Source organism: Triticum urartu, chromosome 7A, assembly GCF_056163025.1.
Source record: "Triticum urartu cultivar PI428250 chromosome 7A, HENAU_Tu73, whole genome shotgun sequence".
Taxonomy (NCBI): domain Eukaryota; kingdom Viridiplantae; phylum Streptophyta; class Magnoliopsida; order Poales; family Poaceae; genus Triticum; species Triticum urartu.
The window spans coordinates 439,570,789-439,589,897 of NC_141879.1; the positions used below are offsets into that span (position 1 = coordinate 439,570,789).

General features: G+C 45.3%; 2 protein-coding genes and 1 pseudogene across 2 annotated transcripts; 1 reads left to right on the forward strand and 2 right to left on the reverse strand.

The window, feature by feature from the left end:
* Positions 1-247: 247 nt before the first annotated feature.
* LOC125518889 (ABC transporter B family member 14-like) lies at positions 248-7,600 on the reverse strand. The gene is made up of 10 exons (XM_048683781.2): positions 7,292-7,600; positions 7,099-7,153; positions 4,861-5,036; positions 4,576-4,776; positions 4,214-4,473; positions 3,817-4,130; positions 3,380-3,603; positions 2,457-2,809; positions 1,818-2,239; positions 248-1,728 (listed from the first exon to the last, which is right to left on the reverse strand). Exons 1-10 carry the CDS (start codon positions 7,598-7,600, stop codon positions 248-250), a joined length of 3,795 nt encoding a protein of 1,264 aa, XP_048539738.2.
* A 1,513-nt stretch (positions 7,601-9,113) lies between these two features.
* Positions 9,114-18,389, reverse strand: LOC125518888 (ABC transporter B family member 19-like). Its single transcript, XM_087535653.1, has 10 exons — positions 18,024-18,389; positions 17,873-17,927; positions 17,144-17,319; positions 16,855-17,055; positions 16,467-16,726; positions 15,994-16,307; positions 15,609-15,832; positions 11,616-11,968; positions 10,703-11,127; positions 9,114-10,601 (listed from the first exon to the last, which is right to left on the reverse strand). Exons 1-10 carry the CDS (start codon positions 18,312-18,314, stop codon positions 9,124-9,126), a joined length of 3,777 nt encoding a protein of 1,258 aa, XP_087391779.1. The 5' UTR covers positions 18,315-18,389; the 3' UTR covers positions 9,114-9,123.
* On the forward strand, positions 12,680-14,330 carry LOC147959869 (uncharacterized; annotated as a pseudogene).
* Positions 18,390-19,109: the final 720 nt, after the last annotated feature.

The following is a 19,109-nucleotide window of genomic DNA, read 5'->3' on the forward strand; positions in this document are numbered from 1 at the left end:
CACGTTGAAGGATTGCATCTGTCTTATTATTTTCCTTAGATCTGGTTTGTGAAAACGCAGTTATATAAACATTAGTACAGTGATTTATAGCTAACAACTTTCCATATATTATAGCATTTGCCCTATTTGGAATAACCAACTTATTCAGTAGGCACAAAAACTGTCAAACTCTGTCTTTACATTTTCCCCCCATCTGGCATCAAATGCTTGAAAAATGATGGTACCAGCAAAAGGACTGATCATGAGATCAGTTTTTCCCTGCTTTGATTTGCATATTGTACAGTCTCGAGTAAACACCATTGCTTGCTGAGACTAATGTTGCGTGGCTACCCGTCTCTACCACCTCACCTTTGTCCATCACGACAATTACATCTGCGTTTGTGACTGTGGACAGCCTGTGGGCAATCGTGATACTTGTGATCTTGCTTGAGAGCTCACCCTTGTTTTTCCACCCTTTTGCACTGAGGGTGTTCATTACCACCCTCTCAGATTCACCATCTAGAGCACTTGTCGCCTCATCTAGTAGCAGTATGACGGGCTTCTTCAGTATAGTTCTTGCCACAGCTATCCTCTGCTTTTGACCTCCGGAAAGTTGGCTTCCTTTGTCCCCGACCACAGTATCATACCCTTTTGACAGGCTGCTTATGAAGTCATGGATGTTTGCCTCCATTGCGGCCTCCACTATTTCTGTTTCTGATGCGCCTTCATTTCCATAGCTGATATTCTGTCTTATAGACAGGTTGAACAAGATTGGCTCTTGCTGCACCAGTCCTATCTGCTTTCTCAGGCTCTTGAGGTTGTAGCCTCTGATGTCCTTACCGTCTATAAGTACCCGGCCGCTGCAAGGATTGTAGAATCTTAGCAGCAGAGCCAACACTGTGGATTTTCCCGAACCACTTGGCCCAACCAATGCGACCCTTTGGCCTGATTCGATAGCTAGACTGAATCCATCTAGTATGATCACTTCTGGTCTCGAGGGATAGCTGAAACTAACATCTTCGAACTCAACATTACCTACAATTCTGTCCTCACAGTTCAATTTTGGTTCATCCGGCACAATCTGTGTTTCTCTGTCAAGAATGTCTAGTGCAGGATCCAATATCGCAATGGCGGACATGACCATAGGGATCAAGGACCATAGCTCTGTGATGGAAGGTATTGTCATTGCAAATGCTTGGTATGATCGTACACAGTTTTCAAATGTTGCTAGTTTCCTGTCAAGTAGCACAATGGTATAACTCAATGCAATAGCATGTGTCATATGCCACAAGCAGAGGGAAATCCCCTGTACCACACCATACTTGATACTCTCAATCCTGCTTATCCGCATCGGTTCTTGCAATGCCAAATCTGCTTTCCTGAGTATTTCTTCTTCCTGAACAAAAGAGGCCACAGTGCGGATGTTGCTAACAGCCTCTGAAGTGAGTGAGATGAGCTTCCGGTGAGACTTAGAGTTGTCAGTGGCAAAACCTTTTGCTGACCTGACCTGTACAAGGCCAGCGATGAAGTGACATGGCATCATAGCCCATGCAACTAGACCCATCCTCCAGTTCACTGCTGTGCTTAACGCTGTTGCTATAATAATTGAAGAGATGCATTGAACCATGACAGCCATTCGATCAGATATAATCGTTTTTACCATGGAGGTGTCACTGACAACACGTGAGGTCAGGAAGCCAACACTGTTTTTTGGTTCCTCGAACCAACCTATTTCACTTCGAAGAACTACTGCATTTATTAAAGAGAATTATTGTAACATTGAAAACAAGAACACAGTATATACTCTATTAAGTGCAACTCATGACTTTGCGAGATACCTGAAAACAGGGCCTCCCTTAGGTTATTCATTGCCCTTTCGCCGACCAGGCCGTAGATATAGTGCTGGAAGATGTTACTGAAAAATGTTAACATCCCTATTAGGAACAAAATAATCGAGTACTTGCTGACTTTTTTATTTGCATCTGCATCGAAGTATGCTATGCCAACTGTCATGATATAGAAAGCAAATAGAGGCCTTGAGATCCCAGAGATTGCTGCTGCTGTGGAGCCCACCAGAACCTTTCCTGGCACCAGTTTAAAAGTTCCGAGGAATATCCTGTTGAAAGCAGACGTTCTCTTTCTGATACTTTGCTTCGATTGCTTTGAGGTCGGTTCTGGTTTCTTCTCTTGTTCATATGCAGCAAAAGATTGTTCTTTATACGTTGCACTGTCTTGTTCTTCTTCGACCTGATCAGTAAATCTATTTTAACAAAATAAACGAGTGAGTAAACTATACTCTTATTCATCATTGGTTTAGTTGCAGAAAAAACATATTTTCAACTTTACACTGATGCATCTTCTGGCATGTATGGCATCGAATAGTTTTCGTTCATAATTCCACATATACAACGCGATTATGGATTCCATAAATAAACATTATACAGTGTGAAAAGAAGTGTGCAATTGATTGCATTTACCTGTCTTCACTCTTGCTGGATTTCTTTTCTAGACTTTGCATACTGCATACACTCGAGTAGAATGTACTTCTCTCCAACAATTCTTCATGTGTTCCGTGTTGAGCTACTCTCCCATTCTCCACAATAACAATCTTGTCTGCATTTATTATTGTTGACATTCTGTGGGCAATCAAGATAACAGTCCTCCCTTTCATAGCTCTGTCAAGAGCATCCTGAACTAGCTTCTCTGATTCTGAATCAAGTGCACTTGTGGCTTCATCAAGAAGAAGAATGGGGGGATCTTTTAGTATAGCCCTTGCAATAGCTATTCTCTGTTTCTGACCTCCTGATAGTTGCACACCTCTTTCTCCTACCTTAAGTGGTTCGCAATAAAGCATATGAGTGATGCCTACTATTAGATAGACTTGGTACGTAACTAAATTCTGTACAACTAGCTATGTTTGGTGCAACAAATTGGTGTTGTCCTAAGTAATTTGGTGGTGCATACGTACATGCTCTGTCTCACTATGCACCATGTGACAAAGGAAACACTAAACCTAAGAATTTTTTAATACAAGATAACCTTAGATAACATACTACAACCAATCAGAAATTCCTGAAACAATTTAATAGGGGTACAGAGTGAAAACATTGCAACAACTACACTCTTGATTCCCTCAATGGACGGATATATTAAAACAGAGCTTGCCGAGGCCAGCCGCGAATAGTCAAACGGAGGGAGTAACGCATTGCATGAACTCCTTTCCAAAAAACAATGCATGAACTAAAACAATATACCAGTGCCGAACTCAAAAGTATAGACCACATTTCTTAAGGCTATTTAGATCTATCTGTTAATAACTTGAAATTATTTGATTCACAACCATACAAAATAGAGAAATTTGTGAGGTTGTCACTAGTCTTTTACAAACATAAAGTCTTACCTCAGTCGAGTATTGATCTGGAAGTTTGGATATGAAAGAGTGCACATTAGCTGTTTTTGCTGCTTCAATTATCTCTTCATCAGTTGCATCCAGTTTTCCAATTCTCAAGTTATCCATGATAGTACCAGAAAATAGTGCTGGTTCTTGAGAGACTGAGCCTATATTTCTCCTCAGGGACTTCAGGTCAAGTTCCTTAATGTTTTGACCGTCAACAGTAATGTCACCTGTGTTGTTACACGCAAAAAAATCTGAAAGTTACACTATGAATCATATGATTTTTGTTTCTATGGAAAACTGTATTCTATTTGAAATGCAAACATTTCATCACTGTGTATGTAATCTAAAAGCACTCGTGAACATAATCGAACACAACAAATGAAGAATATAGACCTCAGGAAATATTTATGCAGGGATAGCGTTCTCTTCTAGAAGCCTACCTGATATAGGATCATAGAATCTTTGAACCAGAGAAATCACAGTGCTCTTCCCACATCCACTGCTCCCCACAAGAGCCACCACTTTGCCTGCTGGTATAACTAGTGTGAAACCTTGAAGAATTAGCTTGTCTTTACGGGACGGATATGTGAAATCCACCTCTCTTATTTCAATATGTCCAGTGACCTTTTCTAAGATTCTTCCGTTTGATTCATAATTTATCGCTGGTTTTCTTTTGATAACCTTAAATACTTCTTTACCAGCAGCTTTTGCTTGGCTGAAGGTCTGAAGATCCGGCGCGGCGTTTGAGAGATATCTGAAATTGCAGATAAAAATATCAGCTGGAGCGACATCACATGGTATATGCTAGATCGCTGGAAATATAATACTCAGTATTACATCGCAGCGGAGAGGATATTAATGACTGCAGCAATTGTTTCACCCCCTTTTGCAGATCTTCTAGTTACTGCCAATGCTCCAATATAGATGGTCAATGAGTATGAACAGAAGGTTGCAATCTGTAACATTCCCAAACCTAGTCCTTTTGTAATTGCCTCTTTCTTGCCTAGCTTGTATTGCTTGTCCATGCATTCGATGAAGGATTTCATTGCCGAGTTTTCTCCAACAAATGAGAAGACGGTCTTGATATGTGAAATAGTCTGTGCACACATTGTATTGGTATGCTAAAAAAATTAGTATGGCACTAACAAATTTAATATGGCAGAGGCTTAATTCTAACAAGGTATTCATTTACGTAGTACCTGTTCTACAACCGAGGTTACTTCAGAGACCAAAGCTATCCTTGTCGCCGACATGCCAACCATCATTTTCGCATATGTTGCTCCAACCATGAGGAGCATCGGAACTACCAAGAATGCCATCATACCCACCTCCCAGCAACACACAAAGGCAATAAGGACAGCAACTAAGAATGTGGAGAAGTTGGACATAAAGTGACCCATCTGAGGGGAAAAAAGTAAGGCATGATTGCGGTTTGTTATCATAAAAAGACATATTAGTGCTTCACTTGCTGAAACATGCAATACCTTCTCTCCAATTGCCTCTTTTATGATACTCATGTGGTTGGTTGCTCCAGCCATGATAGTCGCGGTGGTTAAGTCAGTGTCAAAAGCTCCGATATCTTGACTGAGCACTGATGTCAGATATGCCATCTGCATGCGTGTCATTTGTCTTTGACTTGTATACATCCAGCATGCGATTTCTGCGGCAGGATCATTGTGACAAGGTAAGACTGTTTATTGGAATAACTCTAATGCTATTCATATTGCTAGTGCTCCCATCATGCGGTGTTCTCTTGTTACTGTACATGAGGACAAGTAACCAAATGAGGACTGGTATTATTATGAAATCTGTCACCATCATAGCATATCTTCAGGTGTCTACTAGATGATGTTTGGTTAAGGAATTCGACAGAAAGATAAAATTCTAGCCACCTTGAACCATTCTCTTTGTAACTTCACTGATATATCAATGAGCCCCCGATCCACACTTTTCCACAAGCTCAACCCAAATTCACTTGGTACACCAGCCTTTAGTTTCTGTGAACTTACTCGAACTCTGGTTTACATGCAACTCGCGAAGAATGTCAGGCAGAAGGTAGTTGAAGTTACTTTAGGTTATATCTAACTTGATTGACCATGATTGTATGCAGCTTTTTTTACGAACAGTTGTTAGAAGTTTTTTCTGCTGAATGTATGCCGTCAGGTTTTACTAGTGCTGTTGTTCTCATTTTCTCCAGCCTGAATACTTGAAATATTCTATTGTTCTTCACATACTCTCGTGCTTTTTAAATACTACTTTAGTTCACTGTGATTTTCAAATTTTCATAGATTTCTATAGACCTGCACCATGCTCCATTTCAGGGCATAAGAACTAATAACTTGCATCTTTTGTTTTACATTCTTAAAAGAAAAAAGTCCATTTTACTACCCTGAATAAAGTGGGTGGTTCAGTTTACCCCCTGATCTATTTTTCCGCTTCTTTTACCCCCCAAACAAACCCAAACCGGACAAAACACCCCCCGGCTGGTTTTTCTCCACCTGCTGCTGATGTGGCACTAGTCAACGGCGGTTTTGACCTGGGTGGGGCCCCCTTGTCAGGTTTTTTTCTCTCTCTCTCTCTAATTGAGGCTGGGCCGGCGGCCACTCAGCCCGCACGCAGCCTCTGGCCAGGGCGTGGCGAGGCCGACCGGCTGGAGGAGTGGCGAGAGGGGGGGGGGGTGAGCTGGGCGAAGCAGTCAAGGCCAGGCAGTGGCGGGCGCGGGCCGACGCAGTTAGGCACGGGCGGGTACCGGGGTGAGCGCGAGCGGAAGGGGAGGCTCAGTGGGCGCAGCAGGGCCGCCGGAACGGGGCCACGAGGGCTGGTGCCGGAGCAGGGCTGCGCGGGCGGGGCGCTGCGGCAGCAGAGCAACGCAGGCGGCCCGGGCACATGCGAGGGAAGAGTAGCGCTGGGCAAGTTCAGCAAGCGCCAGCGCAGCCCCGAGTAGCAGCCGGCGCGGTCATTCGAGAGCAGCGGCATGGGGAGGCGAGGCCATGGAAGGGTGCGAGCAGGTCGCGGTTGGCAATGGCGAGCGGCCGCAGCGGGAGTCAACAGCAGCGCTAGAGCAGAGTCGGCAGCGGCGCGACAGCGGTCAGTGACAGTAGCGGCAGCAGGCGGGCGCGGTGACATGCACGCGAGGGCGACGGAGAGGCATGGCCAGGGAGGGGTGTGGAGCCGAGCTCCCTGTCACTGCGGTCGTCGGGAGGAGGACCCACGCCTAGGCCGCGGCGGCCGCGGGGTCGCCGGAGGCGTGGCGCAGCCACGAGTGGCGTGAGGCGGTGGAGTTCCACGCCGAGGTGCTTGGGCGGCACCTCGCCGACGGCCTCCTCGGGCCGTCCTCCTGCGCCGTCTGCCTCGGCGGGGCCCAGCAGGCGCTCGCGCTGCGGGAGCTCGGCGTGGCCGGGGCTGTCGCCGTCGCGAGGAGGCGCTCCCCGCCGCTCGCAGTCGCCTTCGGTTGGAGAGAGAGAGAAAGAGAGAGGGAAAAAAAACCTGACAAGGGGGCCCCACCCAGGTCAAAACCGCCGTTGACTAGTGCCACATCAGCAGTGGGTGGAGAAAAACCAGCCGGGGGGGGGGGGGGTGTGTTTTGTCCGGTTTGGGTTTGTTTGGGGGTAAAAGAAGCGAAAAAATAGATCGGGGGGTAAAGTGAACCACACACTTTATTCAGGGTAGTAAAATGGACTTTTTTCTTCTTAAAAATAGCAAAGGTAGAAGCTTGTACTCACCAATTATTCCAGCAGGGAGTGTAATAAGTGCCAAGAACCACATATATGGAACTAACTGCAACAGCAAAACAAATACACTGTCAATAACATGACAAATAATTTTTCCTCCAATAAAATGGAAGAAAAGCATTTAACCAAACCAAATAATAATTATATATATAATAGCTTGAAACTATTGTGGGTAGAAGGTAACCTTAGAAAATTCATGGACCATGGCGTTCAGATCGTTTATGTTGTTCCCGAACGCATCAACAGTTTTCCCGAGTATGTAATAGGACATCGAAGGCGCCATGCCATGCACAAGGGAGCCCATGGTCCCCAACACCATGAACATCCAATCTAGTGCATCAGCGTAGCAAAGCAAGCCAAAGAACGGGAACGGCTCGTCCATGGCCACCTTTTCTGGCGTTGATGGTGCCGGCGGTGATGTGTTTTTCTTGTCAACAGCACTGTCGGGTGTACATGATTCGACGGGGAAGTCATTCTCTTGGATGGATGGCATTGTATTTGTGAGCATTGAGATAATTTGCAGGAGAGTAGCAAAGAGCACTGAGCAAATATGTAGAGTAACAGGAGTAACTTTATAGTTACAAGATAGGACAAACAATTGTTACTCCCAAGGTTTATATTATGTATGCACTACATCAGCATGGAATCAAATACCAATAGTTATTGAATCGATCCTAGCGGTTGACGTTTTAAATTTAAACTAGGCTGCTGGCATGAACAGATCAACCTCTTGTGAAAATTCACAAGAAATAAATTATTTGTTTTTGGTGACGGGTGAAACTCAATTATTTGCTTGATGTCACATCATTGTGAAATACTAAGCATGAATCTTTTGTTGTTGTGTAAAATGCTACGCATGAATCTTTTGTTGTTGTTGTAACCAAATTGAGGGACACGAGGGCAACCTTGTTTTCATCCACGACTTGCATAGAGTTAGGCCAGCTGCAGACTAGTCCAGATTGGCCATGACCAGTGCTATGACACTTGGTGAAAGCTACTCTAGCGCTCTAGCATACTTTGATATTTCTTTGCAGGTTTCTTGTTTCCTTCCAGATTTGATTAAACAAACTGTCTAGCCTCGTTGCATAAATACACGATGCTTTGCTAAAACATTTTTCCAGTTTCTGTTGCAAAGTATTTTACAGATTAGGTCACCATATGGAGTTGTCCAGTAAATCAAAATGATGGATACCTTGGAGGAACTAGTTATCAGTTTAACAAGAAGAATAGGCACCCCAAATTCAACTTGAAGAAGACTTGAACTTGGGTGGTAGTCTGTCCATTCGCTTCCTGATCCTATAGTTTTAGTAATAGGCGGTAGTTTCTGCTCAAGTCCACCTCTTAGGTGATATGTCCACAAAAGATACCAAGTCATTTTGTACAACCATGTTCTTGTGGCATATCTATTTACTTTAGATTATGCTCCTTGTACTCACCAAATCTGGTGATCTGGCATGCCTCGGTTTGCCAGTTTTGTTTTCTATTGCCTATAGGAGTAATACGGCACTTATTATTGATCGGAGGGAGTACATATCATAGAGGCTCATTTGGTTGGCGGCCTACTAGTAGGATTTGTGATGCATGAGGCTCATTTCTCTACGATTTTTTTTAATTTGCCCTCGGGGCAGTCATGTGCGACAATTTATTTGTTGAACTGTATTATGGTCGGATGATGAACTTTGATATGATAATAAAAGGTTGTGTGCATCACTCGATGCAGAGGCCGAGGGATGTCCCCTCTTTTCAAAAAAAAAATCATAGAGGAATGACCTAATTGATAGAAAAGAGTACTTCGGTATGATACTCCAAATGTGGCAAATATAAGTTGGATGGAGGACAATATGACCCATTTTTTTAACTCATGGATGAAGCATCTTGAACATATGAAGAGATAGCTATGTTATTACAATCTGTCAACTGACAGTAAATGCATCTGAGCAATACTGCAAATGCTGGCAAAGCACCTAAATATATTTAGATCAGGTCTCGTGGCTACAATGGGGCTTGATAGAGCTATCAATCCTTCATGTTGCTTTGCAAGTGAAACAGCCTTGAGTAAACACCATCATCTGCAGATATCAGTGTTTGGTGGTCACCGATTTCAGCCACCTTCCCTTTCTCCATCACAACAATCATGTCTGCATTTATGACTGTGGACAATCTATGCGCCACTGCGATGCTTGTAATATTGCTTGATCGCTCACCTCTGTTGTTCCACTCCTTGGCCCCTAAAGAAGTCATCACCACCCTCTCAGACTCACCATCGAGTGCGCTAGTTGCCTCGTCAAGAAGCAGAATGTCTGGCTTCTTTAGTAGAGTTCTTGCGATAGCTATGCGCTGTTTCTGCCCTCCTGAAAGCTGACCTCCTTTGTCTCCAACGACTGTGCCGTACCCTTCTGGCAAACCGCTGATGAACTCGTGAATGTTTGCGTCCATGGCAGCCTGGATGATTTCAGTTTCTGAAGATTCGTCACTTCCATAACTAATGTTATCTCTGATGGATGTGTTGAACAGAATTGGTTCCTGTTGAACTAATCCAATTTGCCTCCTGAGCCATCTGAGGTTGTAGTCCCTTATGTCTTTGTTGTCAACTAGCACTGTACCTCTGTGCGGATCGTAGAATCTCAGTATGAGAGCCAGGACAGAGGATTTTCCTGCACCGCTTGGGCCAACCAATGCTACCCTTTGGCCAGGCTCGATGACTAGATTGAAGCCATCCAGAATGGTGATCTCTGGGCGTGATGGATAGTTGAAGTTCACACCCTGAAACTCAATTCTCCCCACGAGCCAGCGGTCACTTGTCGCTTTTGGTTCATCTGGCACGATCTGCGTCTCTCTGTCAAGTATGTCAAATGCAGGATTCAGTATTGTTATGGCTGACATGACCATGGGAATCAGGGTCCATAACTCTGTGATGGAAGGCACCGTGAGCGAGAATATCTGGTATGACCGTATGCTGTTCTCAAATGATGCTTGCTTTCTCTGGACCAGAACTGTGGTGTACCAGAGTGCCACTGCATGTGCGATGTTCCACAGGCAGAGCGAGATCCCTTGGATTATCCCATACTTCATGCTCTCAATCTTGGTGATTCTCATGGGTTCTTGCAGCGACAGTTCTGCTTTCTTCATGATTTCATCTTCATAAACAAAGGATGCCACGGTCCGGATGTTGCTAGCAGCCTCCGAAGCAAGGGACACGAGCTCCTGGTGACCGATAGCAGCGTCGCCGTAAAATCCCTTGGCTGACTTGGCTTGGATAAGGCCGCCGATGAAATGGCATGGCATGACTGCCCATGATACTAAACCCATCCTCCAGTTGACGAACATGCTTACCGTTGTTGCTATCAGGATTGAAGAGATGCATTGCACAATGACTGCCATCCTATCAGATATGATGCTCTTTACTGTTGATGTGTCACTGACAATGCGTGAGGTAAGAGATCCTACACCATTCTTTGGCTTTTCAAACCAACCAAGCTCATTTCGGAGCACAGCTGCAGTGTATTAAAACAAAAAAAACTTGTCATATTGTGAACAATGAAAACTCGTGCAAGATATTGACAAGACCAGTGAAGAAAGTTTTCATATGGCATACATGAAAAGAGGGCCTCTCTTAGGTTTTTCATTGCCGTTTCTCCAATAACGCCATAAATGTAGTGCTGCAAGATGCTACTGGCCAGTGTGACCATCCCAGCCCCGAAGAAAATCAAAGAATATTTGCTGACTTTTCTTTTTGCATCTTGATCATAGTATGCCACGCCAATTGTCATGATGAAGTAACCAAACAAGGGCTTTGAGATTCCAGAGATGGCCGCTGCTGAGGATCCTAATAGAAGTTTTGCAATGTCGTCTCTACGTAGCCCATACCAAATTCTGAAGAAAGGAGGTATTTCCGTTCTGACCTCTTGCTTTGATTGCTTTGAGTTTATTGGTTCTAGTTTGTTCTGTTGTCCTTGCTTCATGGAGGGCTGTCTGTTGTATGCTTCATCAGTTTGTTCTTCTATTACTTTATCAGAAGGGCTGTTTCATAAATCAACGTAAACAGATTAGTAAATTCTTATGGAGTAATCCTACTTGCTATATTATCACTTAACTTCTGTGCCGTAGATTTTGTGAGCATCACCTAACCCTTAAAAATGGTATACAAATTCTTGTTATCAGCATCTTGGTAAAAGTGAGTTCAGTTACATTTTGGAAAATCTTTAGCTAGTAATCATTAAGGGCACAACTCCGGAGTAAACGTTTACCAATGTCTTAACTTGTAAGTGGTACAGTTGAGACACGTGAATCAACTGCATCAAGTCAACTACGCAAAAAAATGCAGTTGAATCAACTGAACTAGAAAACACATCAACGGTATCAACTGCACCGTTTACTAGTTTCTTATGGGGTAAATGTGCACTACTTAGCAGAGCACATCATGAAATACCTAACATGCATATACTGTTTTTTCAGCAAGAATAAAACGTTGGTGAAGCAAAGCTTTCCCTTGGCTAAAGTTAAGTTACCTTGCTACCATCTTTCCAGATTCCTTCTCAATATTTTGCATGCTGCATACGTTTGAGTAGAATGTGCTTTTCTCGAGCAACTCTTGATGTGTCCCGGTCTGTGCCACACTTCCATTCTCTACGACAACAATGGTGTCAGCATTTACAATTGTGGACATCCTGTGGGCTATCAGTATAACTGTCCTTCCATGCATGGCTCTCTCAAGTGCATCCTGCACTAGCTTTTCTGACTCTGAATCAAGGGCACTTGTCGCTTCATCCAGAAGGAGAATTGGTGGATCCTTCAGCATTGCCCTTGCAATAGCTACTCTTTGTTTCTGGCCTCCTGACAACTGCACACCTCTTTCTCCTACCTGATGAACCAAGATGTTGTAAGGCACAAGGGGAGTTCTTTAAAAAAAACTTGATATACATAATGAACTATTACAGAACCACCCATGATTCTCCAACAAGATCAAGTTCTGTCACATATATTTTTGAACTTCTTACTTACTTACCTACTTACGAAGCCTTTTATCCCAAACAAGTTGGGGTAGGCTAGATATGAAACCCTTTCACGAGGACTTCCCAGGAGGTCACCCATCCTAGTACTACTCTCGCCCAAATGGGTTTCATACCCAAAAGACTGGCTAGTTTTTACGTTGGCTCGCCAAGCCTATCACAACCCTTAGATATGAAACCCTTTCACGAGGACTTCCCAGGAGGTCACCCATCCTAGTACCACTCTCGCTCAAATGGGTTTCATACCTATGGGACTGGCTAGTTTTTACGTTGGCTCGCCAAGCCTATCACAACCCTCCTCCTTTACCCGGGCTTGGGACCGGCTATGCCTATGTTCTGACCGGCATATTAGGGGCTTAGCCCAGTTAGTTGTGGCCCAGTTTATCTTATCGTTATTAGGGGCTTAGCCCAATTATCTTATTAGTAGGATTATATAAACTCGTGTAGGGACCTGTTTTGGGATTAAGCAAGAAGCAATCATATTTGCTCGGCTTCCTTAGGGAGCCGGGAGACCTAACCCTAGCCGTCGCCCCTACGCCATCTCTCTCGTGCACGCGCACGCAATGACGGCTCCCCAGCGCCAGCGACCACGCCTTCCTCCACGCCATCCCTCTTTCCACCCCTACAACCTGAGACCATGCCTTGGTAGGGATCCGGTTCCTACCAATTTGGTATCAGATAGCTTCGGTGTGATCATGTCCTTGCCGCCGCCCACCCCGACCCTCCCGCTGCCAACCGCGACGACCGCCCCGATGGCCACCATGGCCAGTGCCCCGCTCTTGCCGGTGCCAGTCACCTCCGCCCCCGCCCGTCCCCGTCGTCTTCACCCCGGAGGAGATGACGGCTGCCATATGGGATATCACCCAGGCGGTCACAGGCATCTACACGTTCCTCACGAGATCCTATGGGCCGCAGCCGCCTGTGCCCTTCGCCACCGTCCCGCCGCCGTGGCAGCCGCCATCCTCGGCAACCCCCATCGCCACCGCCATGCAGTAGCTGCCGTGGCAGCCGCCACTAGCGACGAACCCCGGCGCCTCCACCATGCAGTAGGGGCAACAGTTGCAGCCGCCGCCACCGGCGACCGTGGCCCTGAGCATCCCGACGACTGGCCCGGGGGTGCCCATCCACTAGATCCCGTTTCCCCCGTCGTCGTCCCCGTTACCGGCCTGGCTTGCTGGGTCCCTTAAGCCGGTCTACACGACGGCCTCAGTCGGGCCGCACGTGCTGCCCCCGCCGGCGACGCACCCAGCCATGCCGTTTGGCGGGTCCTCGGGCTCCGCCGAGCCCTTCGCCGGCGTCGATGGGCCCCTGTTCCAGGGCGGCACCCTGATGCCCGCCTACTCGGCCCCGTCATCCTCGCTGCTCCGTGCTGACGAGGCGCACCCGCCCGTCGTCCACGTCCAGACGCCGCTGAGATTTTCCAAGCTGGAGTTCGCGACCTACGACGGCACCGTCGACCCCCTGAATTGGCTCAACCAATGCGACCAATTTTTCATGGGACAGCGCATGCTCGCGTCCGACCGCACCTGGATCGCCTCGTATAATCTCCGAGGAGCCGCGCAGACGTGGTGCTATGCCCTCGAACAGGACGAGGGCGGCATGCCACCATGGGAGCGCTTCCGCAATTTGTGCCTCTTGCGCTTCGATCCGCCTATACGCGGGAGCCGTCTGGCAGAGCTTGGGCGTCTTCCGTTCCTCACCTCGGTGCAAGACATCGCCGACTGCTTCGAGGCACTGGCGTGCCACACCCCCGGCGTTTCGACTCGTCAGCGGGCTGAGCTCTTCGTCGGCGGCCTACCAGACACCATCCGCGTGGACGTGGAGATGCGCGGGCCACAAGACCTCCAGACGTCCATGTACTATGCCCGCGCGTTCGAGCGTCGCGCGGTGGCCATCCAGCAGGCGCCACCGCCCCGGGCCGCTGGGCCACCACCCTGGCCGGAAGTTTCCGCGCAGGGTCGGCCTGCCCAGGCTTCCGCGGCGCCCCTCACCGCGGTTGCGGCACGCCCATTCCGCCGGCTCACCCCGGCCAAGCAACTCGAGCGTCGCCGTCAAGGGCTGTGCTTCAACTGCGACGAGCCCTACGTATCGGACCACGTCTGCCCATGACTCTTCTACCTGGAGGCTGCAGACTACATTGAGGAGGACCCCGCCGCCGCCGTGCTCGGCGACCAGCCCACCCCAGTTGACGCGGAGGTGTTTGGCGACCGTTGATCTTTCCCGCCTTCCAGCTCGAGGACGAGCTGTTTGTGCAGGCGGGGAGAGATTTTATGACCGGCATATTAGGGGCTTAGCCCAGTTAGTTGTGGCCCAGTTTATCTTATCATTAGTAGGGGCTTAGCCCAATTATCTTATTAGGAGGATTATATAAACTCATGTAAGGACCCGTTTGGGATTAAGGAAGAAGCAATCATATTTGCTCGGCTTCCTTAGGGAGCCGAGAGACCTAACCCTAGCCGCCGCCCCTGCGCCCTCTCTCTCTCTCGTGCGCGCACGCAACGACGGCGCCCCAGCGCCGGCGACCACGCCTTCCTTCACGCCATCCCTCCTTCCACCCCTACAACCTGAGACCATGCCCTGGTAGGGATCCAGTTCCTACCAGCCTAGAAGACATAGGCGGATATATCGACTACTCATTGTACTTTATTCTTGGAATTTTCTTGATCATAAGATAACAGGAGTTCTATGATTTATCTTGAACTTTCAAATGGTTCCTTGGAATAGGCATTCATTGTGCTTGGTTTATTAACTGTACAACTAAAATGGATTTATTGTGATTTTTTTTCTACTAACCTCTACTTCTGTTGTTCTGGCTTCCATTGCAAGTTGTATGCACATTTGATTTTCAGCCAAAGCTCTGTGTGTCTTTCATGTTTAAATTTGGAAATTCATATGCTGTATTACTATTGGAAGGTCATTTGCATACTACTCATTATTATCTACTCCCTCCGTCCCAAAATTCTTGTCTTAGATTTGTCTAGATATGGATGTATCTAACACTAAAACGTAACTAGATACATCCGTATTTAGACAAATCTAAGACAAGAATTTTGGGACAGAGGGAGTATTTACTTTACCAGCCAATTCCATTGTAATATACTCCATCCGATCCATATTAATTGTCGCTGACTTAACTGATTTAGTACAAAGTCAGCAACAATTGATATGGATCGGAGGGAGTAAAATTATTAACAGAACGTTGTTGACAAAGTGCCAACTATGAGTCTGATAAAAGGCAATGCAATTGGCATGATCATAATAGTGCCACGTCATTGTCAAAGCGCCAATTACAAGTCTGATGAAAAAAAAAATATTGTCATTGTAATAGTATCACAATGTTTTTGTTCTAACTTTCAATGGTCTTAACCTTTTCGTGTCCTAATAAAAACCATAAAGGAAGACAATTCATGTTTAAGTGCAGAAAGTAGCTAGCCTTAAGTCAAATATACAGAATTACCCTTTTCTTGCATTCCTTGCTGAACACATACGTACCTCTGTCAAGTATTCATTGGGAAGTTTAGATATGAATGAATGCACATTAGCTGTTGTTGCTGCTTCAATTATCTCTTCATCAGTTGCATCCATTTTACCAATCCTTAAGTTGTCCTTGATAGTACCAGAAAACAGCGATGGCTCCTGAGATACTGAAGCTATATTTCTCCGCAGGGATTTCAGATCTAGTTTCTTAATACTGTGGCCATCAATGAATATGTCACCTGCAACATTATGTCTCATCACTGACTGAAATATTATGACTAGTTTAGCTTGCAAGTACATAGGCATTTTAATTGATAACAGCCAAATTCTAACTTTAATTCTGACATAGAACTTTAATAATATATACTTATTGACTTAGATCACACATACAGTTGCCTACCTGAGGTTGGATCATAGAACCTTTGAAGTAGTGAAATAACTGTGCTCTTCCCACAGCCGCTGCTTCCTACCAGAGCAACGACTTTTCCTGCGGGGATTGACAGTGAGAATCCTTGGAGAATTGGCTTATCCTGGCGGGAGGGATAGGCGAAATGCACCCCATGCAGTTTGATCTCTCCATAAACCTTTTCTAATATCGCTCCACCTTTTCCGTAACTTATGGATGGATTCCTTCTGATCACCTTGAAGACCTCTTTTCCTGCAGCCTTTGCTTGATTAAAGGTCTGAAGATCTGGTGCAGCGTAGGTAATTGATCTGCACTCCATGTGGTGAAATCAGTCAAGTCTATTGATTATAATTCATGGAAAAGGAAAGAATATGCATGTATACTACCTATGTACCTTGCAAAAAATCATATTTGAATGAAAATAGTTTTGGCGATTGAAGCAATCAGATAGGGTGTAGTTTTATTACATTGCGCCAAAGAGGATGCTCATGATGGCAGCTATCGTGCCACCTCCTGTTGCTGCCCTGTTGCTTACTGCAACTGCCCCAATCCAAACCATCAGTGCCCATGAACAAAAGGTCACTGTTTGGAACAAGCCCAGCCCTATTCCCTTTATCACCGCCTCCTTCTTGCTTAGTTTGTATTGATTGTCTGTGCACTGCACAAAGGATTCCATGGCCCAGTTCTCTCCGACAAAGGAGAAGACAGTCTTGATATGTGACAAAGTCTGCCCACAAATGCAAACAAGGATTACAAAGTTAAAAAAAATTCTGATAACATTTTTATTTTTTATATTTCTGTTTATTCAAATAACCTAGCTTCAGGTACGGAGAGTTGACTCATCTACGTGGTTACCTGTTCTACGACAGATGTTGCTTGTGAGACAATAGCATTACGTGACAATGATATGACATTCATCTTTTTCGTATATGTGGCTCCAATAGCGAGGATCAGAGGAATAACCAGGAAGGAGAGCATCGCGACTTCCCAGCAGCTGGCAAATGCAATTATTATACCAGCAAAGAAAGTGGAGAAGCTTGCGACGAAATGACCAAGCTGCAGAAAATTGAGCTCAGATGCAACTTCTCCACAGGACTTTAGAAATCATACAGTTATTGTTCAATATGATTGTGAAATGCATTACCTTCTCACCAATTGCATCTTGTATGACATTCATGTGGTTGGTTACCCCGGTGATGATGTTTGCAGTGGTCAAGTCTGTGTCGAAGGCACCAACCTCTTGATTGAGAACTGATCTCAGATATTCCAGCCGCATGCATGCTAACTGCCTCTCACTCGAGTATATCCAGCAGGAGATCTCTGCAGCCAGTTTATCAGGGGAAATGTAAGCAATGTTTTGCCAGCCAATATTGCTACCATTAGATCTCCTTAATTCTCATTTTTTTTCGAACATAACCAAGTACTCCCTCCATTTCATAATAAGTGTTGTGGTTTTAGTTCAAATTTGAACTAAAACCATGACACTTATTATGGAATGGAGGGAGTATTATGTTTCTAATATATCATTCATCCTGCACATTAGTGTACTTCTGTTAGATTTTAGGATGTGCTTTTATGTCCTTTAAAAAATCATGGATTTTGAAGCACTAGGGATTGGGCAAACGTGCGACCATAAAAAAAGTTCTCTTTTGAGCAATCCAGGAGCAAGTGTATAAAATCAGACCATAAATCAATGGAAAATATTTAAAGAAGTTGTGGAGTCTATATTTTCCATTCTTGTCTCTCCATATTAGTTCCTCTTTGAACCACTACAGGAGAATGCAAATAGTGTGTGGCTTGTTATCATTTCTTTTTACCAAACATGCAACATGCAACATCGAAGAAACTAAAGGTCCCTTGAGTCTTGACTTACCAACCATTCCAGCAGGAAAAGTAGCTGCCGCCATGTACCACACATACGGAACCACCTTCAAGCATCAAGGAGGAAAAAACAATGGTGTTAAAAGCAATTGTAGACCAATACAACCCAAGTTCAGGAGGGTAATATGTGGATGCATGTTTACCTTGTACAATGCATGGACCATGGCCTCCTGATTATTTATGTTGGTTCCGAAGGCATCAAGTGCTTTTCCGAGAAGGAGATATCCGATCGGGAATGCCATGCCATGGATGGCAGACCCGACGGTTCCCAAGGCCATGAGGAGCCAGTCCACCTTATCAGCGTAGCAGAGCAGCCCGAAGAACGGGAATGGCTTCTCATCAGCACTAGCTGCTGGGATGGTGCTCCTCCTATCATCTGTATCGTCATTCTGAGATGGTGAAATGGAGTGGTCTTCATCATAGGCTGTGGCCATTGTTTCCGGTGGACTTGGTTGCGCTTTTGCAGCAGGGAACCATGAAAGAGGAGGTGCATAGATGGCATGGTATTATAGGCGTAGGTGTTGCATACCTGTGTGCATGTTTACATGTAGGTGCTGACGAACATGTTTCCAAAAATGGTGTGAAACAATAAACGTAGGTCCTCTCAAGGTTGAAAACAAAATATGCCGAGTTGGTCAAGGTATACATTAGCATATTACATCACTTTTATGTGGCAGTGTTTGCTTTAGTTTTGGCAGGGTTAAGTGTGCTGCCAAGTTCATTTTTCATTGGAGAATGAACGGCTCGAAATAATATGGCTGTTGGTTCTGTTGGAATAGAGAGAGAGCATGTGATACATTAATGATCTTTTGCATAGTTTTTTGTGTGAAACAACTCAATTATTTCCTTCACCTTGACTTAGATGTATCTGGCAACCCGGTCCGTTAATAATGTCCAGGATCTCACTTGAGAGATCCCCAAAGCTGCCAGTTAACTAATATTTCTGGCATCCTGGAGGTGATATGATTCCTCAAAATAGTTGAATATGTAGTTAAGATCAAGAAAATTTTGATGTGCATAATAATATGTTAATGAGTGCTTACATAACCAATGCGGGTGTCTTGGAATAACTGGGGCATAATTCGAGCATATGCCTTTTCGGACTGCAGATAAAAACTCGAGGTTGTCGATGTCTAGACTGTCCGCAACCAGCTCGGGGCGTTTGTTTGCACCTGCACCAGTTTGCTGATGCACTTGTGTCCAAGAAGGAGCGTCCAAAGAGATAGAAT